General features: G+C 51.0%; 4 protein-coding genes across 11 annotated transcripts; all 4 read left to right on the top strand.

Annotated features, from left to right (window-relative positions):
• Positions 1 to 1844: 1844 nt before the first annotated feature.
• Positions 1845 to 4284, top strand: C1H19orf84 (chromosome 1 C19orf84 homolog). The gene is made up of 2 exons (XM_072769386.1): positions 1845 to 2047; positions 3076 to 4284. The coding sequence occupies exons 1-2, from the start codon at positions 2013 to 2015 to the stop codon at positions 3626 to 3628; spliced, it is 588 nt and encodes a 195-aa protein (XP_072625487.1). The 5' UTR covers positions 1845 to 2012; the 3' UTR covers positions 3629 to 4284.
• Positions 4285 to 4897: 613 nt separating this feature from the next.
• LIM2 (lens intrinsic membrane protein 2) lies at positions 4898 to 11073 on the top strand. Its single transcript, XM_072810507.1, has 4 exons — positions 4898 to 5072; positions 9303 to 9452; positions 10458 to 10592; positions 10820 to 11073. The coding sequence occupies exons 1-4, from the start codon at positions 4898 to 4900 to the stop codon at positions 10879 to 10881; spliced, it is 522 nt and encodes a 173-aa protein (XP_072666608.1). The 3' UTR covers positions 10882 to 11073.
• Positions 11074 to 18928: 7855 nt separating this feature from the next.
• NKG7 (natural killer cell granule protein 7) lies at positions 18929 to 20385 on the top strand. 2 transcript variants are annotated; one of them, XM_072769475.1, is made up of 5 exons: positions 18929 to 19056; positions 19295 to 19477; positions 19553 to 19699; positions 19782 to 19916; positions 20031 to 20385. In XM_072769475.1, the coding sequence occupies exons 2-5, from the start codon at positions 19321 to 19323 to the stop codon at positions 20240 to 20242; spliced, it is 651 nt and encodes a 216-aa protein (XP_072625576.1). In that variant the 5' UTR covers positions 18929 to 19056; positions 19295 to 19320; the 3' UTR covers positions 20243 to 20385. The 2 variants fall into 2 exon arrangements, with proteins under 2 accessions (XP_072625576.1, XP_072625581.1); XM_072769480.1 differs by lacking the exon at positions 18929 to 19056 and having other exon boundaries at positions 19173 to 19477; positions 20003 to 20222.
• A 638-nt stretch (positions 20386 to 21023) lies between these two features.
• CLDND2 (claudin domain containing 2) lies at positions 21024 to 23568 on the top strand. Of its 7 annotated transcripts, none has more exons than XM_072769522.1 (5): positions 21024 to 21061; positions 22267 to 22448; positions 22771 to 22908; positions 23182 to 23301; positions 23458 to 23568. In XM_072769522.1, exons 2-5 carry the CDS (start codon positions 22280 to 22282, stop codon positions 23529 to 23531), a joined length of 501 nt encoding a protein of 166 aa, XP_072625623.1. In that variant the 5' UTR covers positions 21024 to 21061; positions 22267 to 22279; the 3' UTR covers positions 23532 to 23568. The 7 variants fall into 7 exon arrangements, with proteins under 7 accessions (XP_072625623.1, XP_072625606.1, XP_072625634.1 ...); XM_072769505.1 differs by lacking the exon at positions 21024 to 21061 and adding an exon at positions 21068 to 22041; XM_072769533.1 differs by lacking the exon at positions 21024 to 21061 and adding an exon at positions 21068 to 22041 and having other exon boundaries at positions 22270 to 22448.
• Positions 23569 to 23784: the final 216 nt, after the last annotated feature.

Here is a 23784-nt window from a genome sequence, read left to right on the forward strand (position 1 = left end):
CTAGGCTGCAGGCACGCTAAACCGCTGTGCCACCGGGGCTGCCCTTTTCTTTTCTTTTTTAAAGATTTTATTTATTTATTCATGAGAGACACAGGGACTCCTGGGTGGCTCAGCAGTTGGACAACTGCCTTCAGCTCAGATCATGATCCCGGGATCTGGAATCGAGTCCCACGTGGGGCTCCTGCAAGGAGCCTGCTTCTCCCTCTGCCTATGTCTCTGCCTCTCTCACTCTCTGTGTCTCTCATGAATAAATAAATAAGTATTTTAAAAAAGAGAGAGAGAGAGAGACAGAGAGACAGGCAGGGACATAGGCAGAGGGAGCCAGGTGTGGGACTCGATCCCAGTACCCCGGGATCATGACCTGAGCCAAAGGCTGACGCTCAACCACTGAGCCACCCAGGTGCCCTCACAGTGCTTTTCTTAAAACATTAATCAAATTACGTCACATCTCAGCTTACAAATGTTCGAAGTCATCGCAGTGTTCTAAAATTTAAAAACATAGGCACAACCCCTCAAAAACCCCAAAGTCTTCACTGCAGCCTACCAGGTCCTACAAAATCTGGCTACTACTTGTGTCTCCATTAAGAGCACAGATTTGAGCCAGGCTGCCGGGATTCAAATTCCACTTGTACCACTTCCTAGCTCTGTGACCTCAAGCAACTTTTTTAGACTCTTCTGAGGCACAGTTTGATCACCTGCGAAGTGAATTTATTAGAATTCTAAAAAAAAAAAAAAAAATTACTAATGAAAATAGACTCCTATTTCATAATGTAACTAGTATTCCTCAAAATTGATAAGGTTGTGAAAAGCCAGGAAAGACTGAGAGGAGACTAGGGAGGTGTGGCGATAAATGGTATCCAGCAACAGATTCTTAAACAGAAAAGAAAGGACTTTAATGTGAAAACTGGTAAATTCCAAATAAAGACTGGAGTTTGGTAAATAGTCGTGCTAGTTTCTTAGTCCAACAAAGGTTCTATAACAATGTAAGAGGATAATATTAGGGGAGCTGGGTGAGGATTGTATGGGAACTCTGTATTATCTTTGTAACTTTTTCTGTAAATATAAAGGTATTCCAACAGAGGGGTGCCTGGGTGCCTGAGTCCGTTAAGTGTCTGCCTTAACTCCAGCTCATCTACTTTTCCTGCTGCTCCAGGAGTGTACAGATGTTCCGATTTCCCTATCTAAATATCCCTTTAGTCCTAAGGAACACCAGCGGGCCCCCTGAAGAAATGGCCATAAATATAGACCGAGAGAGAAGAGGAGACTGAGGGCTCCACCTGCTGGGTCTGAGGGAGGAGGGGCTGGGGCCTGGACTCCTGGGTCTGAGGGAGGAGGGGTTGGGGCCTGGACTCCTGGGTCTGAGGGAGGAGGGGCTGGGGCCTGGACTCCTGGGTCTGAGGGAGGAGGGGTTGGGGCCTGGACTCCTGGGTCTGAGGGAGGAGGGGCTGGGGTCCTGGACTCCTGGGTCTGAGGGAGGAGGGGTTGGGGCCTGGACTCCTGGGTCTGAGGGAGGAGGTGGCTGGGGCCTGGACTCCTGGGTCTGAGGGAGGAGGGGCTGGGGCCTGGACTCCTGGGTCTGAGGGAGGAGGGGCTGGGGTCCTGGACTCCTGGGTCTGAGGGAGGAGGGGTTGGGGCCTGGACTTCTGGGTCTGAGGGAGGAGGCGGCTGGGGCCTGGACTCCTGGGTCTGAGGGAGGAAGAGACTGGGACCAGGGCTGTTGGGTCTGAGCAGGGAGAAACTCAGTGGCCATACTCCTGGGTCTCGGGGACGTGTGAACTGTGGCCTGAGATGGGGGGTGGGAAGCTGGAGGGGTGGGGGGGATTTGAGGAATTAGATCTCGAAATCTCAGGGTAAGATCCCAGCGTACTTTTCCACGGCTCCGCGCACCGACAGGCCACGCCCCCCTCTGGACAAAGTCCCACCCACTTCCTTCCCGACCCCTCCGCACCTCCCTGGACCTGGGAGAACTCAAAGGGAAGGTTCTAGAAGAGACTTGAGAGACTCCTGTAAAGATGGAACAGCAGGAGGAGGGGACTGAGCCCCAAGGGTGAGAGACACAAGACCTTCTCCACGGGGAGGAAACAGACCAGAGAGGGAAGGGGATGGAGAAAATCAGAGACAGAGTGGACAGACCCAAAGAGAGTATCAGAAAGGAAAAAAAAAAGTCAAGTATCATCAGTTAGAAACAGAATCTTAGCAACAAAATGTTGCTAGAGCTGAGCGAGATACAAACAGGGATTCAGGGGATCCCGGGGTGGTGCAGCAGTTTAGCGCCTGCCTTTGGCCCAGGGCGCGATCCTGGAGACCCGGAATCGAATCCCACGTCGGGCTCCCGGTGCATGGAGCCTGCTTCTCCCTCTGCCTATGTCTCTGCCTCTCTCTCTCTCTCTGTGACTATCATAAATTTAAAAAATAATAATAAAAATTAAAAAAAAAACACAAAAAAACAAACAGAGATTCAGTTAGGAACAGATACTCGCAGAGCAGGGAGACATTTCAAGAGGGAACAAGGAGAATCAAAGATCCCAGAAACAGCGGTAGAGCTGGAGACAGCATAATAATTGTCAGACCCGGGCCTTTCGTATGCGCCTTTGACACTACCAAAAGCCATCTTTTGGTGTGAAAAATTAAGGTTCAGCACAGGGAAGTGAGGAGCCCAGAAACATACCCTGAGGGAAGTGGCCCTGGAGCTGGAACTGTGTTTTATATATATATAATATATAATATATATAATTTATTTATTCATAAGAGATCCAGAGAGAGAGGCAGAGACATAGGCGGAGGGAGTCCGTTGCGGGACTCCATCCCAGGACCCTGGGATCATGCCCTGAGCCAAAGGCAGATGCTCAACCACTGAGCCACACAGGCACCCTGGAACTTTGTTGTCTCTGGTGCTAAAGTTCTGCCAGAGCTGGCTGTCCCTCTGTAGAGAAATGGGAAGAAAGAATGAGAGAGAGATTGAACGCGCAGGGAAGTCAGAGGTGGATGCAGGACTCCCAGGAAAAGTGCTGGACTATAGTAGGAAGGATAGAAAGAGTTGGTGAGACCTGTGGACCTGTCCTCTTGTTATTCCAGGAACAGCCCGCCCTTGTCATCCCCTGGGACGGAGTTGTGGCCACCTGCACCTTTTCCAGCCTTGCCGCCTTTTCCCTTGGGCACCCCAGATCCAGCCCACCTGGGGCTCCCTGAAAGCCTGGCTTCTGTCACCGTCCCCATCCGCCTGGACGCCCTCTCTTACCTCCTGCACAGCGCTCTTCTGGGGGCCTACAACCTTCAACAGTCCTTGCCCTCCTGCCCCTGCACCACCCAGGCATGCTGCCCCCAGCCAGGCACCGCTATCAGGCCATCCAGGGGACGCAGGGGCTGGGGCGTCCAGCGCAGTCTGGGCTGGGGCACCCAGCGCAGGCTAGGCCGGGGCCAGGGCCCACAGCAATGGCGACCTGGCAGGGCTGAGAATCCAGAGAGGGGCTGGCTGGGGAGGTCTGGGGCTGGCCCCAAGACTCCTCCAGCGATCCCAGCATCACCACCAATACTGCCCAGACAGGATGAGAAGAAGGAAGACAGAGATCAGGAGTCATCCCAGGACATGCCGCCTGCTGTAGCAGAAGACTGGGAGTCAGAGTACTAGGACCTGAAGGTCCAGCTCCCCAAACTCCTGAGTGGGCCCACGCAGGGTCACCAGGAGGGTTTTCCTGGTGCCCAGGGTGACCTCAGCTGAGGCAGAGATACTCCAGGAAACATCCTGTTCCCATGTTTCTTCTCCCAAAACCACAGCTTCAGAAGTGGGTCCTGCGAGCCACCCCATGGAAACTGGAGCTGACTTAGGATTCCACGCCAGAAAAAACCCTGAGCCTCATGCCCATGCCCAAAGCCATACCTCTTCCCATTCCCAACACCATCCCCAACTACAGTGATGACCCTAACCCCATCCCCACCTGCCCATCCCCCACTCTCAATATCATACCCCTAAACCCACTCATTCCCATTTCCATTCCTACCTCTCCCCTCAGGCCCAGCTCTGCACTCTCATTCTCTACCTACTTCAGGCCAACCCAGTCCTCCCTCATCCTTAACTGCCTCCTAAACTTGACCCCAAACCTAGCCCATCTGTGACCCCAGCCAACCCTGTCCCATTCTTATTCCAGTCCCAGCCCCAAATGTGACATGCCCTGTGACCCATCTGCAAAGAACCCCATTGGCCCAGCGTACCCAGACACCTGCCGCCCCCCACTCCCTTTCCTGCCCCTGGGGATGGGGAGCCCTGGTTGAACAATAAATGGATGACTGGCCCTATGTCTTGTGTCTCTGTGTGTGTGCTTACGCAGCTCAGGCTAACCCAGTGGGTGCTGTGAGCAAGGCCTGTGAAAGGGTGGGAGGGTCGCTGGGAGGGTCACAGAGAGAGGTCAGTGGAGCCAGGGACTGCAGGGAGGGAGTGCTTGGATCCCTGTTTCAGCGAATTCCATTTGGGGCCTCTGCCACCACTGCACTTCTGCCTGCTGGAAGCTGCTGGGCCATGGGGTCATTGTCTGGGGAGGCTTAAGGGATTTGGGGGACCCAGGGAGCAGAGAGGCCAGTGACCTGGCTCGGCTCAGTCTGCACAGAAGGGCCGAGGCAGACAGAGGGCTTGTGACAGGCTCTGCCATTCAGGTAGGGACCAGGCATTGGACCTACAGGCCCCCTCCTCCACCAAGACCCAGGGGGCCATCCTCTAGCTCCTTCCTCTCCCAGGGGCCTGCTGGGGTCCCAGCCCCTAGCCCCCTCCTCACCCAGGACCCGGAAGCCCAGGCCTCCAGCCACCCCCTCCCAGGATCCAGGGGCCCAGGCTCCAGTCCCTTCCTCTGCCAGGACCCAGGAGTCCAGCTCCTGACCCCATCTCTCCCCTTCTTCACAGATCACCATGTACAGCTTCATGGGTGGCGGCCTCTTCTGTGCCTGGGTGGGAACCATCCTCCTGGTGGTGGCCACAGCAACAGATCACTGGATGCAGTACCGGCTGTCAGGGTCCTTTGCCCACCAGGGCCTGTGGCGTTACTGCCTGGGCAACAAGTGCTACCTGCAGACAGAGAGTATCGGTAAGGCTCTGGGGCGGGGTTAGAGGCCCTCTGGGGATAGAGCCAGAGCCCCCCACCCACCCAGGACACAGCCTCTCCGCCTGTTTTGCAGGTGGAGAACTCTGTGCCTCGGAGAGGGAAAGGCACCAACCAAAGATCACTCAGCAGAACTGGGATTTCAGGATTTTTTTCTAGTACAATTATGAAATGTCCTAGAGGTTAAGTAGAGACGTGACATTTCCTGGCATGAAGTCAGGTAGGGCAGGCGGGGTTAGGGTTGGCAGACTAGCATTTTCTAAATATCTACTACGTATCAAGAACTAGGTTGGAAACTGGGTTACAGAAGAAATATGGATCCTAAATTTGCTAAAGACTGGATGGTAGTATTTAATACGTACTGTGTGCCAGGCTATGTAATCTGTCTATATGTACATGTGTATGTATATATGTGCATGTTACAATATATGCTGTAAAAATGGGGAAAAATAGCTCTCCCAGCATAGAGTTCTTGCAAGCTACATTATAATAATATATATTTTATATGAAAGATAATACATATTATATAGTATATTGTATAATATATATGTATCTCTCTATATATGTATATACATATACGTATGTGTATTTATACATATATATGAGAGATACATTCATTGTATATTATATTATATAATATATAATGTGCATTATATATTAATATATTAATAATATATAAGGTTACATATTTTCTATTTACTAAACAGTAGTAGTAATAATAATAATAATAGTAATAATAATAATGATGACTGGCATTTATTGAATATTATTGTGTCCTATTCACTATTCTAAGTGCTTGACATGAATTAATGCCCTTTGGTCTCTCAACAACACTGAAGGTGGTACCACTGTTTCTGGGAATAAAATATGAAACTTGCCCTCAAAAAGCCAGACATTGGGGATCCGTGGGTGGCTCAGCAGTTTAGCGCCTGCCTTCGGCCCAGGGTGTGATCCTGGAGTCCTGGGATCAAGTTGGCATCGGGCGGGCTCCCAGCATGCAACCTGCTTCTCACTCTGCCTGTGTCTCTGCCTCTCTCTCTAGGTCTTTCACAAATAAATAAATAAATAAAATCTTAAAAAAAAAAAAAAAAAGCCAGACATTTTCTCCAGGGAGTTTTTGAGAGGAAGAGCCAACCCCCCTGAGCCCTGTGATGGGCCAGATTTCAGGCATCCCATCTCATTGAACCTGCCTGGGAGAGGCAGCAGGATGCCCATTTTCAGAAGGGGTAAACCAGGGCAGCAAGCAGTGGAAAGATTTGCCCCAGCCTCCAGCTTCCGAGCTCAGTTGGCCTCCTGACTTCATGTTTCCCTTTCATTTCTGGAGGTCTCATTCATGCCTCTACCTACCATTTCTCCCACTTCAGTCTGGGAACATCCTGGGGGACACCCATATCCCCTGTCTTAACTCTGCTGGGGATGGGGAGAGGGAGGCATGATGGAGCTTTGCAAGTGCATTTGACCTCAAACCCAAGATCCTCAGGGACACACCTTACCATGATGGATTGCTGAATATCTGTCCAAGCAGTTGGCTCACTTTGCACATCAACTCTCAGGAGCTCATGAGAATCAAAGCAGGAGACGTGAACGTGCAGTGGCTGAACCCAGCTGCAGACGTGGGTGTATAGAGTTTTTAAAGTTTCTGAAGTCTCTGCCAGAATTTAAAATTTTGTATAAAAATTTTTATGTACAAAATCTGGGCTTGCAGCTCACTTAGAAAAATCCAGTTTTGCAATCTTTAACTGTGGTGTATCTGTCAGGGGCCCCTCAGGGAAGCACACTGCGATTTAAGCAGGAGAATTTTCTCTCAAGATGGAGCAGAGGGCCGTAGTGGGTAACTGGTGATGGGATGTACATGCCCAATTCACAGCAACACCCCACCGTAGCCCACTGGACTTGTTTGCAGCTTTAGGCAGGCCTCAGAGACATTTGCTCTTTCCAGTCCCACCTTAGCACACCATGGGAAGGGCATAGACTAAAATGTACCTGGTAAGTCCTCCAGGTTTGCATTTATTTATTTATTTATTTATTTATTTATTTATATTTATTTTTATTTGTTTATTTTTAAAGATTTTATTTATTTGTTTATTCATGAGAGACAGAGGGAGAGGCAGAGATACAGGCAGAGGGAGAAGCAGGCTCCCTGTAGGGAGCCTGATGCAGGACTCGATCCCAGCACCCCGGGATCACAACCTAAGCCAAAGGCAGAAGCTCAAACACTGAGCCACGCAGGTGCCCCTATTTTTATTTTTTTTTAAAGATTTTATTTATTTATTTGAGAGAGAGAGAGCAAGCACAAGCGGGGCGGGGGGAGGAGCAGAGGGAGAGAGAGAAGTAGACTCCCCACTCAGCAGGGAGCCCAGTGTGGGGCTTGATCCCAAGACCCCAGGATCAGGACCTGAGCTGAAGGCAGAGGCTTAATGGACCTAGCTGCCCAGATGCCCCTCCTCCAGACTTTTAAATACCCAGAGGCATCTGTAGTTTCCTGGGGCTGCTATTACAAAGGACCACAGACTGAGAGGCTCACACCACAGAAATGTACTGTCTCCCAGCTCTGGAGGCTGGAAGTCCAAAACCAAGGTGTCAGCAGAGTTGGTTCCTTTTGAGGCTGCCTGGGAGAGTCTGTTACTTGTCTCTCGCCCAGTGTCTGGTGGTTGGCTGGCAGTCTTTGGTATTCCTTGGCATGTCAATACATCATCCTGATCTCCATCTCTATCTTCACATGGTGCCCCATCCCTGTACCTGCCACCCCACCCCATGCTGTATGTCTGTCTTTTTCCAAATTTCCCCATTTTGTGGGGATACTAATCATTTTGGATTAGGAATACACCTACTCCAGTAGGACCTTATCTTAACTAATCACATCCGCAATGACCCTATTTCCAAATAAGGTCCTATTCTGGGGATTAGAGCTTCAATGTCTGAATTTGCGGGCTGGGGGAGAGACACAGTTCAACTCTGTAACACAGAGTGCCCTCAGACTTTTTACTTTTCAAGTGGCAGGACCCAGGCTCTGTCCCAGCTGCAGAATTGTCCTGGGTGTTCTGAGAGACAGACTAGGCAAGCAGTTAACAACAAAAGCTTTGGTGCTTGACTTTCAATGCCTGTCCTACTGCCAATTATGAGACCCTGGGTGAGTCACTTTACCTCTCTGAGCCTTAGTTTTTCACCTGAAAAAAATGAGGTTAAAAATAGTACGTACAGCATAAGGGCTCTCAGAAGGAACAAATAGGCCCATTCACAGAATGCATGCCTGGCACATATTTAGCAGCTGCTAAACAGAAGATGAGATCATAACTATTATTCTCAGGGCATGTCCTATAGGGCAAGCCCAGAGCTAAGCACAGAAGAATGATTCTCAGGTCTCCACATTCATTCATTCAGCGTTTGCCCTGAGCACCCACTATGTGCCAGGTGCTCTGTGTTAGGAATGAAGCAATGAATGAGGAAGCAAGACCTTTGTCCTTGCAGAACCAAAAAATCATCAGGGAAAGACAGATATAAAGTTAAAAATAAATAAATAGGCCATTTTCAGGTATGGGCAAGTGGTATCAAGGAAATGAAAGACAGTGATGGGGCACACCTGGGTGGCTCAGTGGTTGAGTGTCTGCTTTTGGCTCAGGTCTTGATCCCAGGTCCAGGGATAGAGTCTCACATCAGGCTCCCTGCAGGGAGCCTTCTTCTCTCTCTGCCTTTGTCTCTGCCTCTCTCTGTGTATCTCATGAATAAACGAATAAAATATTTTTAAAAAGATGGTAATCGAGAGAGTATAGGAAGTAAATAGCAGGAGGATAGCAGGGAATCAACCCTCATTCATTATTCATTCATTCATTCATTCATTCATCCAACAAACATTTCTCCACACCCATTAGCAAACCAAACTTGAGCTGGGGGTGTTCTCCACGTAGAATCCTGGCCTCAGGGAGCAATCAGGCTAGAAGGGAAAACAAGCCAAGAGCCACAATCCAGAGCAGGAGGGAAAGACCATGCCTGATGGGTGAAAGGGTGCTTCCCAGAGGGAATTTGGGAGCTGGACTGTGGAAGATGAATAGGAGTTTGCCAGGTGCAGAGAGTGTTGGTTTGCAGAGAGGCCGAGGGAGAAGCTGGGTCAGGATAAGGAGAGAGGCAAGACATTCCAGCCCTCAGAGGTGGCAGTGTTCGCCACTGAGGGCAGGAGTGGCCTGGGAGCCTGGGAGTGACTGTTCGGTGCTACCACAGCTTATTGGAATGCCACCCGGGCCTTCATGATCCTGTCTTCCCTGTGCGCCACCTCGGGCATCATCATGGGCATCCTCGCCTTCGCTCAGCAGCCCACCTTCACCCGCCTCTCCCGGCCCTTCTCCGCAGGCATCATGTTTTTCGCTTCCAGTGAGTGGACCCACCCTCCCCCATCCCCACCCCCACACCCAACTTCCCTGCCCATTTCCATCCCCAGCACTTCTTTCTGGGGTGTTTCTTCTCATTCTCAGCTCCATTACCCCAACCCCGATTGATACCAACAACCAGAGAGTTTCTGGCACCAATCACCCAGAGTTGATGCCATACCCCACAGGATTAAGGGCATGACCCCTAACAAGGCTGTGCCTACTTGGGTGGCAAGAGGGGGCCACAGGCCATCTGCACTTTTGGCCAACTGGCTATAGATTCGGGGGTTCCCAGAACCCAGGGAGATTAAAAAATTCACTGGAAGTCACAGAACTCAGGAAGGCACTACACTTAACAACGAACAGATTAATAAAGGCTCCATCTCAGCACTGGATAAAGAAAGAGATGTCTAGCATGAAGCTGGAGAGGGTCCTGAAGACAGAGCTTCTGCACCCTCCCCCTTTGGGGTCAGGGCATACTCCCCTCCCAACACACTGCTGTGTTAGCAGCCAGAAAGCTCCTGCACACTTGGACATCCAGAGTTCCTGCTGGGGTTTCATTGCCAAAGCACAACTCAGTCATTGATTGTGTGAGCGAATTTAATCTCCAGGTTCTTTCTGCAGAGGGTGATCTGATAGCTAGTGGCTCAAAGCCCCTACTGTCTGTTCTGTTTCTGTGGCTGGTCTTTCTGGTGACCAGTTCCTACCCTGTGTCATCTCAGCTCCACATAAATCCAATAATAACAAAGACACTCGTATTACTGAGGAAATTCCAAGGATTTAGTGTCTCCCTCCCAGGAACCAGAGACCAAAACCAGCCCAGTCAAATTCTATTACACAGCACTGGCCTGACCCATCCTCATCCAACCCTACTCCCCAAGCCTCCTCACCTTTTACACCTTCCCTCCCCTACCTGGGCCTCCCCCTTCCTCCATCTCATTCCCATCCCATCTCCAAACCCCATTCCTGCCCCCTTTCCCACCCATTACCCCCTACCCTCTCTCCCCAGCCTTTTTTGTCCTGTTGGCCTTGGCCATTTACACTGGAGTCACTGTCAGCTTCCTTGGTCGCCGCTTTGGGGACTGGCGCTTTTCCTGGTCTTACATCCTGGGCTGGGTGGCCTTGCTCATGACCTTCTTCGCAGGTATGAGGGCTTGGGGGTGGGAAAGTCAGTGTCCTTGGCAGAGTGGGCGGCACTCCAGAGGGCAAGATGATGGGGTGTCCCCTACAAGTTCCCTAGCAGTGAGCCAGAAGACAGACTCCAGGTTTTGCCAAAAACCCAAGGAAGAAGGGAGTGCTGTGCTGGGGTCTTGGGTTGGGAGCCCAGGTTAGGAGGACTTGGGAGGTCAACTGGGATCTCTTCTCACGCAGGGATTTTCTACATGTGTGCTTACCGGATGCATGAATGTCGGCGCCTGTCTGCTCCCCGCTGAGCCCAGTGTACTCCCAACTTCATCTGGAAGTTAGAATGGGGCCACTGAAAAGGAGGGGGAGGGTCTAGAGGCCTGAAGTCCCGGTTCCTGTGGGCATGAGGAGGTTCAGTCCTGGACTCCAGGTGGGGACCTCTGACTCCTGTGTCCCAAGGGGGAAGGAGGAAGAATGGGGCCTGGTGGGAAGCAGCTGAGAAGACCCAAGGCCCAGCCCACAAAGGGGGGGTATTAGAGAAATGGGATCTCCATTAGAGCGACTTTTTGAGAGTCTAATAAAACTGATGTGAAACTACTAAGGTGTGGTCCCTGAGGGGCTGGGGTGCTGAGAAACACGTGTGAGAGGTGGATGGGGTGGGAGTGGTTGGATTACTGCAGGTGAACCCACTCATCCTCTGTAGGGATGGGGACAGACATGAATCACACAGTCCCCACCAGGGGTTAACTATGACTTCTAGGAAACAGATGTATAGGTCAAATTCTGACACCTATTCTAATGTGTGTATGTGTTTTTTTAAAAAGATTTTTATTTATTTATTCATAAAAAGCAGACAGAGAGAGGCAGAGACATAGGCAGAGGGCGAAGCAGGCTCCCTGCCAGGGAGGACCCTGGGATCACAACCTGAGCCAAAGGCAGATGCTCAACCACTGAGCCACCCAGGTGCCCCTGATGTGTTGTTTTTTTTTTTTTTTTTATCCTACATCACCAAGCAACTCCGTTCTGACACTATCCAAGTGGAGGTAGTGTCAGATACCACAGAGGAAGGACTGGGTCCTAAAGACTGCCCCACCCCCTACCTCAAATATCATCAGAAGTGAAGTTTATCACTCGGGCTTCTGAAGGTCAACCAGCAGTAGTTGGAGATTTCCATGACTCACTCTTTGGGTTTGATTACTTTGCTAGAGTGGCTCACAGTACTCCCAGAAAGCTTCTACTTACTAGATCACCAGTTTACTATAAAAGGATCTAAGTCACGAACAGCCAGATGGAAGGAAAGTGCAGGGCCAGGTGTGGGGAAAAGGCCAGGGGCTTCCATGCACTCTCCAGGAGGCCACTCTCCCCATTATGCATGCATTCACCAACCTGGAAGCTCTCTGAACCCAGTCCTAGTGGGTTTTTATGGTGGCTTCATTATACAGGCATACTTGAGTACATCATTGGCCACAGGTGGTTACTGAGTCTCCAGCCCCTCCCTCTCCAGGTTGGGGGCTGGACTCCCTCTAGTCACCTGGTTGGTTCCCCTGCCACCTGCCCTTACCCTGGAGTGCAACCCACTCCCCCCAGTCCCCTCATTAATGTAACAAATAGACCTTCAAGGCCCTTATCACCCATGAAATTCCACAGCTTTGTGCCAGGAATAATACAAAGACCAAATATATATTTCTTATTATGAATCATATCAGTGGGATAATACAATAAAAGAAAAGATCTCACTGTCCACTCGCAGCATCTCCAGGCAGCATTCCTAACAGGGCCTCCCCTCCTGGATAGCCCCCTCCATCTAGAAGCACCAGATCTCTGATCTGCACACCCTCCTGCCTCTTCGCACACCATTCATCATGACCTTGATCTTCTCTTCATTATTTTATTCAATAAGCTGCACCCAATTGCCATGAAATTTACTGATATCTATCATAAAATAATAAGGCCATTTAGCAAAGCTAATTCTAATAATAAGAATATTAATTACAGGGATCCCTGGGTGGCTCAGCGGTTTGGCGCCTGTCTTCAGCCCAGGGTGTGATCCTGGAGTCTGGGGATTGAGTCCCACATCGGGCTCCCTGCATGGAGCCTGCCTCTCCCTCTGCCTGTATCTCTGCCTCTCTCTCTGTGTCTCTCATAAATAAATAAATTTAAAAATCTTTAAAGAAAATAATATTAATTACATCCTATGCTAAAACTGTCATATTAATAGAGGCTTACTCCCTAGAAATGTTTATTGAGGCATCCACAAATAACAATAGTACCATATTTATAGAGGCTTCCTCTACTAATAATGGCAATTGAAGCCTTCTCTAATCATAATTTATTGAGGCCTATTTAAGGAGTCATATTCACTGAGGCTTATTCCAGTAATCATATTTATAGAGGTTTATTCTAGCAATAATAATGATGTTGCAACTCCAGACTCATCTCCAATATCCGCTGGAAGAGCAGAGGCATCTCAAATCTCACGTGTCCTAGTTTCTTCCACATCCCACACTGACTCCTCCCATATCTCCCTATCCTGCCCCACTGTCATCCAGCTACTCCAGCCAAGAGTGTTGGGAACATCCTCAGCTGCTTTGTTACATCGCACATCTGATTTATCAGCAAGCAGCTTTGGCTCTACCTTAAAAATGTTTCCAGAATTTGATTCCTTGCCCATCCAGTTACCAGTCTGATCTTATCTCCCTTGGCTTATGGCCTCATCCTCCTAACCAGCTCTGCTGGTGTCTCTATCCTCCTCCTGCCACCCCCCACAGTCCATTCTTTACACAGCATTTAGAGGCATTTTTGTTAAAGCATGATTCAAGTCATGTCACCCCTCTGTTCCAATGAAAAGCTAGTCTATAGGGGTGCCTGAGTGCTCAGTGGTTGAGCATCTGCCTTTGGCTCAGGTTGTGATCCCAGGGTCCTAGGATGAAGTCCCACATCAGGCTCCCTGTAGGGAGCCTGCATCTCCCTCTGCCTATCTCTCCCTCTCACTCTGTGTCTTTTATGAATAAATGAAAGGAATCTTAAAAAAAAAAAAAAAAGGCTAGTCTAGCAAGACCATACAAGGTGCCACATGTTCCAAACCCTGCTAGCTCTTTGACTAGACCAAAACCACTTTCAATTTCAATAATTCACTAGAAGGGACCCCTGGAAAGCTGTTATACTCATAGTTACAGATCATCATACATAGCCAAAGGTTGGAGATGAAAAGCAGAGAAATGAAGAGGCTAGTAGGCAGCGTCCAGGAGACCAGGCCTGGGCTTCCAGTCATCTTCTCCCAGCGGAGTCACACAGACAGTGCTTACTTACTGCTTCCATCAACAATGTATGACAATATGCACGAGTCCTGCCTCCCGGAGAAGTTCACCTGAGCCTTGGTGTCCAGGGGTGTCACTGTCCAGGGTCCAAGGCAGTTTTGTAAGCATGGAGAAATCATGTGGCTGACCTTAGCTACTCCAGGGGTCATCCTGATACCGTATGGCCCAGGGTCCCCACCATATGCCACATGGACAGTATATACCATCTAGTGTGGCTCAAGGACCCCAGGTAATCAGAGACACTCTAAACAGGCAGGACATGCCAAGGATTTAGAAGTTCCTCCCTCAATCTCTTGTCAAGGCTAATGTTTGGCTTCCCACTCTTCTCTGAGCCCTGCTGGCCACCATGTTGGCACAGGCCTGGGCCACCTCTTCCTGGATGGCTCTTTCCAACTGTCTGTCAGTTTTTTGTCTCAAAGTTAACTTTTTGCTGAGATTCCACTGGCCACCTTATCTGAAATCACAACACACTTCCTCTCCCACTTCCCTACTTTTACTTAGCTACAGCACTTTTCACAGTTATGCTATTTTTCGTGGACACCATGTTTGTCTATCCCCAGCCAGAATGTAAATGTTACTAAAAAGGAGATTTGTATCTGGTTTTGGTCACTGCTAGATCATCTTATAAGACAGTACCTGGTATATAATTATCACTCAAAAGAATGTTGCTAAAAGAAAAAAAAAGAATGTTGCTTAAAATACATTTATTCAGGCCAATTAATGATACTATTTATCATCTTAGAAAAATATTTGTTGAGCTCTACCCTAATGATATTTATTGAGATTTAGTATATATGTATATTTTTATAATTAATCTGCTTATTTAATATATATATTTTAAATAGATTTTATTCATTTATTCACGAGAGACACACAGAGAGAGAGAAAGAGAGAGAGGCAGAGACTCTCTGAGGGAGAAGCAGGCTCCATGCAGGGAGCTTCCTGCAGAACTCAATCCCAGGACTCCAGGATCATGCCAGGCCGGAGGCAGGTGCCAAACCACTGAGCCACCCAGGGATCCCCTAATATATATATTTTTTCATTTATTTTTTTAAGGATTTTATTTATTTGAGAGAGAGAGAGAGAGAGAGCACAAGCAGGATGTAGGGACAGAGGGAGAGGGAGACACAGACACCCTGATGACCAAATCAAGCCTGATTTGGGACTTGATCCCAAGATCCTAAGATCATGACCCAAGCCAAAGGCAGATGTTCAACCCACCCAAGTGCCCCTATATTTTTTCATTTAAAATAAACCAAAAAAGTAAAATAGAGGTGGAAGAGCACATAATCCCTTTATGAGTTATAGGCTACACAACCAGAAAACATTACTTTTCCAAAGATAATATACAAAACACATATATTGCCTGTTTTACATATGGTAGCAGACACTTTTATTACTATTAATTTTATAGTGAGACATTTCATAAGATCCTGACACACTGTATAAAAAACCTACTTTACTTTTTTAAACTCTGAGAAGTTAAGAGAGGGACACTGAGAGGAGGGAGTTCTTGTTGTAAAATTGATAAAGCTGAAAAAAGTAACCACAAATACAACAGCAAGGAGAGAGTAGTGCTTTCTTGGGAGAACGTCGCCCATCTGGATCAATCTGCTTTTGTTTGTTTGTTTTGTTTTTAAAGATTTTATTTATTTATTCATGAGGGACACACACACAGAGAGAGAGAGAGAGAGAGAGAGAGAGAGAGAAAACGCAGAGAGAGAAGCAGGTTCCATGCAGAGAGTCCGAGAGTCCGATGGGAGACTTGATCCCGGGACTGCAGGATCATGACCCAGCTGAAGGCAGATGCTCAACCGCTGAGCCACCCAGGTGTCCCTGTTTTTTTTGTTGTTTTTTTTTTAATATTTTATTTATTTATTCATGAGAGACAGAGATAGGCAGAGACACAGGCAGAGGGAGAAGCAGGCTCCATACAGGGAGCCTGACTTGGGACTCGATTCTGGGGCTCCAGGATCAGGCCCTGGGCTGAAGTCAGTGCTAAACCACTGAGCCACCCAGGCTGCCCCCTGTTTTGCTTTTTTAAAAGATTTTATTCATTCATTTGACAGAGAGAGAGAGAAAGAGAGCACAAGCAGGGGGAGCAGCAGGCAGAGGGAGAGGGAACAGGCCTCCAGCAGAGCAGGGAGCCCAATGTGATGTGGGGTTTGATCCCAGGACCGCAAGATCATGATCTGAGCCATCAAGGTGCCCTTGTGTGTTTCAAACTCACAACCTGGAGATCAAGAGTCACATCCTCCACCCACTAAGCCAGCCAGGCACCCCTCAGCTTACTATTCTTAGCAGAGAGTTTCCATCTAACAAGTTATTTCTTTTTTTTTTTTTTTTTTAACAAGTTATTTCTTATGTCAGAGCAGATACATTAAGCTGCATTCTACTAGACAACAACTAAACTAACAGATTTAGTACATTTTTATTATCATAATAGACTGCCTTAAATATTGATGGAGTAGGCCTCAGTAGAAATGAGAGTGTCTTCCATAATAACTGTTTATAAGCAGCATTCACATCTTTTCTATAGGTTCAGTGAGGGTGAGGGCCTCATGTGCCTTGGGCACTGCTGTTTCCTCAAGGCCTGGCCTATAAGCAGTGCTGATTGAATTCACTATTTCCAGGGGCACCTGAGTAGCTCAGTTCTTTGGGCATCTGACTCTTGATTTTGGCTCAAGTCAGCGTTGTGAGATTGAGCCTGGCGTTGGGCTCTGCTCTGAGCGTGGAGCCTGCCTTAGATTCTCTCTCTCCCTCTCCCTCTGCCCCTTGCTCTGGTGTGCAGTCTCTCCTCGGTAAAACAAAACAAAACAAAACAAAACAAAACAAAACAAAATTAAATATTTCCAGAGGCCTCCTACGAGGGGAGCCCCCGAGTCCCGTAAATTCATCAGACTTTGTTTCTGGCTTGGAGTTCTTGAGGTCTGAGGATGTGTGGAAAGTGGTGGAAGGCAAGACACTTTGGATCAAGCCAAGTGAACAATGTCCTGGGAGATAATAATTGGGCTACGGCTATGGAATAGTGCCCTGGACTGAGGGTGGAGCCTGGAGCCTTGGCACTGGGGGACCTCAGGTCTGGAGACAGAGCCCATAGAATAAAGACCAGGTGTCTAGGTGGTACAGGTGAGCCTGAGGACTGGGCAGAGCTTCTGCAGGGTGGGGGCCTCAGAAGGAATTCCCTGAGTCTGGGAGAGGCTGGGAGCTGGGGACTTGAGGTCTGGGGAAGAGCTTCAGAACACACACACATCTTGTCAAGAAAAAAGATGGAGGTTCTGCAGGACAAGCGCATCTTCAATGTCACATTGAGTTGCTTCGGGCTCTCCTGCTGGCCTTAGTCTGATTCTACTGGTTTGAGGTGTATAGTCTGGTGGGCACCAAGATAATGGGCCTGTAGTCAGCCTGTGATGCCTACAAGTGCAAGGAACCTGCAGGACCACAGTATGGCCACGTGTGTGCATGTGTGTGCTCCTGTGTATGTGTATGCTGTGGTGGTGATGGTGGGATTTAAGACATGAAACAGGAGGGGTGCCTGGCTGGCTCAGTTGGGAGACCATGTGACTCTCAATCTTGGGGTCCTGAGTTCAAGCCCCAGATTGGGGGTAAAGATTACTTAAAGAAACAAACTCAAAAGTAAAGGGAGATGAAACAGGGTTACAGGCATGGGCCTGGAGGTGGAATGGAGAGAAGAATGAGTAGGGTCGAGATAGGAATTATGGGGGGTGAGGTAGGGGATGAGAAAGTGGGGGTGGGGCTATAAGTGTGATCTGGCATGGGGATGGGAATGTGGATAGGGTTAAGTCTCTTGGGATGAGGATGGGTTTGAGTCTGGGGCTAAGCTTAGATTTGGAGATGGGGTTGGGGCAGAGTTTCTTTCTCCAAGAAGTTGGAGGTTAGGTTAGGTTGGAGGATGGGATTAAATTAGAGGTTGGAACTGGGGTTAAGGAGTGGATCATATTTAGGGTTGGGGATGTGACTGGCTTTAGAGCTGGTCTTGATGATGTAAATAGGGCTTGCTTTAGGAATCAGGTTGGGGTTGAGTTTGTGCGTAGAGCTGGGTTATGGATGGGGTTGAATTTGGGGTTAGGTTTGGAAATGAGAATGGGGTTGGGTTTTAGATGGGGTAGACATCACAGAAGGCCTCTGTGCCCTGACATTCCCTTCACCACACACCCATGGCCCAGACTTCCTGAAGCCTGTCTGCTGTTCTTCACTAGAGTTATATGCACCGCCATTTTTGTATTGGTGCCCTTGTTATTGCTGACCTGAATTTGCCCCTGAGAGCCTGTCCTTGTGAACATGTTCTCAGGAGTGGCCAGTTACGTCAGTGATGAGGGTCTGGGTGAGAGATGGGGGACTGCAAACTGGAGTCTCCAATGATGGAAGATGGAAGAAGCCCTGGCCACTTGAGTCACTCTTGGGTCTCCATTTTACCAGCTGTTGTGGGACTGCTGGCTTCATGACAGGGGTCCTCTTCTAGGCCATGAGGAATGGCCTGCACCTTCTACCTGGGCTATGGCACCTTTACCTTATACCTGCTCATTGGTGAGGTGAGGCACTGCTTAGGGCCCATTGCTGGTATGGGAAGAGGCGGCTAGTGCTTGGAGGGTGGGAGGGTCCTGTGTGCCTGCCTGTGTCCCTCAGGCACCCTGATCCTGGCAATGAAGCCCATCACACTGGAGGCCCTGCTCAAAGTAGAGCTCTGTGAACTCTCATCAGAGGAGGATGTGGGCATGTCATGCTCTCCACAAACTTTCAGAATTGTGATTCTCCACTGTTTGCTTGTCTTGGGTAAAAGCTCCAGGCAGGGATCCAGGAGTCTGAGACCCTGCTTGCTTGCCTCTTCCTCAGGACCCAAGTCCAGGCCTCCAGCCCTCTATCCCTTCAGTTGCAAGCATCCTGGCCTCCAGGCCCCTCCTTCCGCAGAGACACTAGAGTTGGGGCCCCCTCTTCCAGAATGGAAGGTTGCAGAACCCACAGGAAAGCATGACACAACCCCTAACTGTCCCCTTTGGCCACATCCCCCCCATTTAACTCACACCCTGGTCTCATCTGTCACCTTCCACCCTGAGGCCCCCAAGCCTCTCTCACACCTCTTCCAGGAAGAAGTCTCCTCTGATGTTGAGGGTTCCAAGGGTGGGAGGTATAGAACCTAAAACAGAGGTAAGTTCTGAACCACCACCCAAACCACTGATGATATGACACCCTCCCCCACCACACACTATGAGGAGAACTGGACCTCTGCGGGGGGAGGACAGGGCAACCAGGAAGGGAGGGTGTAAGGCAAGAGTCAGTTACCCGGAACTGTGTAAAACCAAACCAGCTTGGTTTTAAAGTCTTGAGTCTCTTTCTTGAGCTCAGAGGACCCATCCGCCCAGGTTACCAGCCTCTTCATCTCCAGGACCCAGACACCCAGTGCTCACCTACATGGAGCCCTATCGGTCCTTGGCTCTACTCACTGGCTCCCTGGGCCTGGTGTCCATCCTGATTGCTCTGAGTACGGATTTCTGGTTCGTGGCCATGGGGCCCAGCTTTACATTTCACTCCGGCCTCTGGCCAAAGGGGGTTTATAACAAAGTAGCAGGTAAGGGAGAGGGGTCTCTTGTTGGGGGCGGTGGGCTGCCAGAGGGGCAGGCACCAAAATCTCACCTCCGTACAGACTACATCCGTGCGACGCAGAGCCTCACCATTCTGGCTAGTCTGTCGGTCCTGGTGTCGGTGATCTTCCTGGTCCTGTCCTACATCCCCTTACTGTCCCTTCCAGGCCACGGGCGCCTCATCTCCTCTGTCACAGCCTTTGCTGCAGGTAGACTCTGGGCTGTACTTGGGCACTGGGGACCGGAGTTCCTGCAGAGGGGCTGAGCCCTGTCTCTCCTCTCCATCCTCAGGCCTTTTTGCGATGGTGGCCATGGTGGTCTATACCAGTGAGCGGTGGAACCAGCCTCACAGCCCCCAGGTCCAGACCTTCTTCTCCTGGTCCTTCTACCTGGGTTGGGTTTCGACTGTCCTGTTGCTCTGTACAGGTGACTGTTGCTCTGGGAACTGGAGGCGGTCTGGGGTCTGAGAGAGCAGAGTGGGGGCAAGCGCTAACCTCTCTCTGCCACACCAGGTAGCCTGAGTCTGAGTGCTTATTGTAGAGCCTCCCGGCCTGGCTATGACACCTTGTGAGCTGAAGGCGAGACCAGGAGGAAGAAGCAGTAGTCACAGAAGATGTCGTCAGGAGCTGCAGGCACCCACAGGCCTCCCTCTAGCCCTTACCCCTAGCCCTCCTGAGACCCCTTCATTTGTTTCTTCATCCATTCAACAAAAATTTGCTGGGATCTGGTTAATCTTTCTTTTTTCTTTTTAAGATTTTAGTTATTTATTTGTGAGAGACACAGAAAGAGGCAGAGACACAGGCAGAGGGAAAAGCAGGCTCCCTGAAGGGAGCCTGATGTAAGATTCGATCCCAGGACCCTGGGGTCATGACCTGAGCAGAAGGCAGATGCTCAACCACTGAGCCACCCAGGCATCCTGGAATCTGGTTATTCTGAGATTAATTCCGACACGACATAAACTGAGCTCCAAGGTGGGGACACTAGGCACACAGAAAGGAGTCAGAACCCCCACCTGTGCTCAGGTAGCTCCCGCACACGACTGTGTGGATTCAGGCACGGTCCCATGTCTTTTCCTTCTCTTGCCCTTATCTTTCTCCCTGTTTCCACCTCAAGACTCTCTGTCCTTTCTCTTTCTTCTTTATCTTTCCATCTCACTCCTGCTCTGATTTTGTCACCCTGGTCTTCACTCTGGTCCTCCTTGCCCACTTCATTAATTCACTTACTCCTTCAGCTGGCTTTTCCTGAGCTCATCTTTCCTGCTGGGTCTCACTGGGGTGCTGATGGTAATCTGACCTGGGCCTTGCCCACTAGGGCTGCTAGTCCTGGTTGGGGAAATTGAGACCACAGGTAGAGTCCAGGATGGTGGGAAGAAAGACTGTCGGGGGTGGTGAAGGTGAGCTTTTCTGGGGAGAGGGTGTTTAGGGGCTTCTTGAGGGCCAAGGAGAGGTGATCCAGGCAGAGGGACACAAAGGTGGAGGTGTGGAATGGCTGGACGTTTTCAGGGATGGAAAACAGTGCTTTGTGGTGGAATGTGGAATGCAGGGTGGTGGAGCATGAAGATGGAGAGGCAGGTGGGAGGTCCCCTAAGGCCACTCCTGGGGGCATTGGGGATCTAGGAGAAGGTTATGAGTTGGGGAGGGGTGACACCAGTTCTAGGTGCCAGAAAGACCCCTCTGCGGCATGCAGGGAGGCCAGAGGGAGAGAGAAGTTTGGCAACGTGACGGGTGTGACTGCGACCAGGGCATGAGATGAGAAAGAGGGAAGGAGCCAGAAAGATTGGGGCAGGAGTGGGTGGTGGTGGCAGAAGGAACCGGATTCAGGGATCCAAGGGCTTTGTGGAGTGATGGGCAGGAGGGGGAAGGAGACTACTCAGGCGTCTGGCATGGGCGATGGGCGGGATAGCAGGGTCATCCCTGGTTTGGGTGGGGGATATTGAGCTCAGTTGGGATATGTTTGTCAGGGGTCTGGGAGGGAGACTTGGGCTGGAGATGGTTTGGGTTGTTATCAGAGAATCGGTGGCTACTAGTGGAGGTGAGGGAGGTCCTCTTGTGGGAATGTGCAGGATGGAGGCTCTAGGAAAATCGGGAGGATGGGGAGCAGGAGCTTGCATGGGCATCTAAGAGGGCAGTCAGAGAGCTGGGAACCTGGAGTGCTTATGTGATCAAGGGAAGAGTTTTCAGAGGGATATGGTCTACCATGTCATGGCCTTTTGGCTCCCCCCAGACTCTGAGCTGTCTCTGTGCTAGAAGAGTTATGTGTGTGTGTGTGTGTGTGTGTGTGTGTGTGTGTGTGTGTTGTTATCCCTTTAAATGGCTGATGGGAGAGGGAATTCTGGAACTCTTCCTGCCTCACAGAGACCCAGTCTCCCTTCCCCCACCCCTCTGGGCTCTGTGTCTAAGAAGCCTGAGAGTTAGGAGTGAGTCACTTGTCACTTAGGTGGGTGTGTGCATGGGGGAGGCGAGGAGGGCACTGGACAGGCTAAAGGGACATTCCACTGGGGCATGAAGATCTTTGAAAGACAGGGAGGTTTCTAAGCGGTGACTCCTTGGGGGTAAGGTCTTAAGGCCCCCATGAAGAGCAGTAGGTCAGGGGGAAGGAGTTCTTGGAAGGAGGTTTGGGGAGGGCCTGAAGAAGGGGTCCGCAGACAGCTGTGCCCGGGGTGCAGTCAGATATGGAGAGACATGTGGGAGGGGATCTCAAGGAATTGCAGGACCCGGGAGAGGGGTCTAGGGGCAGGAGGAGTGTTGGCCAATCTTGCATGTGTGGCCCTTGGCAGCAGCCTCCTTGGCATGGGGGTGAAGCGGAGCCTTCAGAGAGGGGGCATCTTGCTGGGCTTCTTCGCCAAAATCCTCATGATTCTCTCCACTGCCACCAACTACTGGATACGCTACCCTGGGGGCCACCGTGGCCTGTGGCAGGAGTGTAATGCCGGCACCTGCTCCAACATCCCCTGCCAGAGTGAGGCCCGGCCCGCCCAGGTGTCCCCCACTGGACAGACAGCCCCCAGCACAGACCACAGCTGGCACAACAGCTGGGCACATCCCGCGGTGCCCCCACCCTCACCCCTTCCACTCCAGTCTCAGGCCCACCGGCTCCTCCACGACAGAGACTACCACAAATTCCCACTTTGGGACCTGCTTCCCTGTTGTGACATTAACTGCCCCTCATGAAGTAACTTCCAAGTCCCTACCCAAACCGTCAACTCTGCTCCCGCCCAGTACCGGCGGGTCGGGGTGGTGGCCAGGGGCCGGCGCAGGGCTGAGGCGCCCCCTTTCCCCAGCCATGCTGGCGGTGACCGGGGCGTACATGGTGCTGGCGGCGGGCTCCGGCATCGTGGGTTTGGTGATGGGGCTGCGGATCCTGTGCCACGAGGGCGACGCGCGGGGCCAGACCACGAGCAGCATCTTCTTCCTCTGCGGTGAGAGGGCAGCGGGCCCTCAGGCATAGGGCGGGCCTGCCGCTTCCCCGGGGGGGCGGGGGGGGCGGGGAGGGGGGCCCTCAGGCATAGGGCGGGCCTGCCGCTTGCACGGGGTTAGGGGCCCACGCGTCGAGCTTTCAGGCGCTGAGAGGGGAGTGGGAGGAGGGGCCGGAGACCCAGAGGAGGCTGCGTGGCCCGTGGGCCCAGGCGTGGACGCAGTCTGGGTGGGGCCAGGGTCCGCGCCCCGCTCCTCACTGCGTGCGCGGGGCCCAGGCCTGCTGCTGCTCCTGGCCTTGACAGGCTACACCGTGGAGAACGCGTGGAAAAACGACGTCTTCTTCTCGTGGTCCTATTTTTCGGGGTGGCTGGCTTTGCCCTTCTCTATTCTCGCGGGTAAGCTGCACAGCGGGAAGAGAGTGGGGGAGAGGACCCCCTCACCGCAGACTCTCGGCCGCCACCCCCCTCCCCCGGGACCCCCCAGATCCCCGGCAAGGGCGCCCTGGGGGCTCCCACCTGCCCAAGGGCTCCCACCCGCCTTCCGCTCCCCAGGCATCTACTTTCTGCTGGCGGACATGGTCGTGCAGAGCACGGATGCCATCAGCGGATTTCCCGTGTACTTGTGAGCCTGCCTGGGGCAGAATAAAGGAACCGCTTTCACCACCGCGGCTGCGCGTGCCTTTCTAGCGACCGTGAGGACGGGGACACCGGGGGCACAAAAGCACGCGGGAACATGGATAGGAAAAGGACGGGGGACTGGGACATGGGGGGTACCTGGGGGTTGGGGGAGACATAAGCACATGAATCTATAGGGAACAAGGAACATGGGGACACGAGCATGGAGTGGACAAGGCGCGTGGGCTAGGAGGGGGAACGGGG

This window comes from Canis lupus, chromosome 1 (genome assembly GCF_048164855.1).
Source record: "Canis lupus baileyi chromosome 1, mCanLup2.hap1, whole genome shotgun sequence".
NCBI classification, from domain to species: domain Eukaryota; kingdom Metazoa; phylum Chordata; class Mammalia; order Carnivora; family Canidae; genus Canis; species Canis lupus.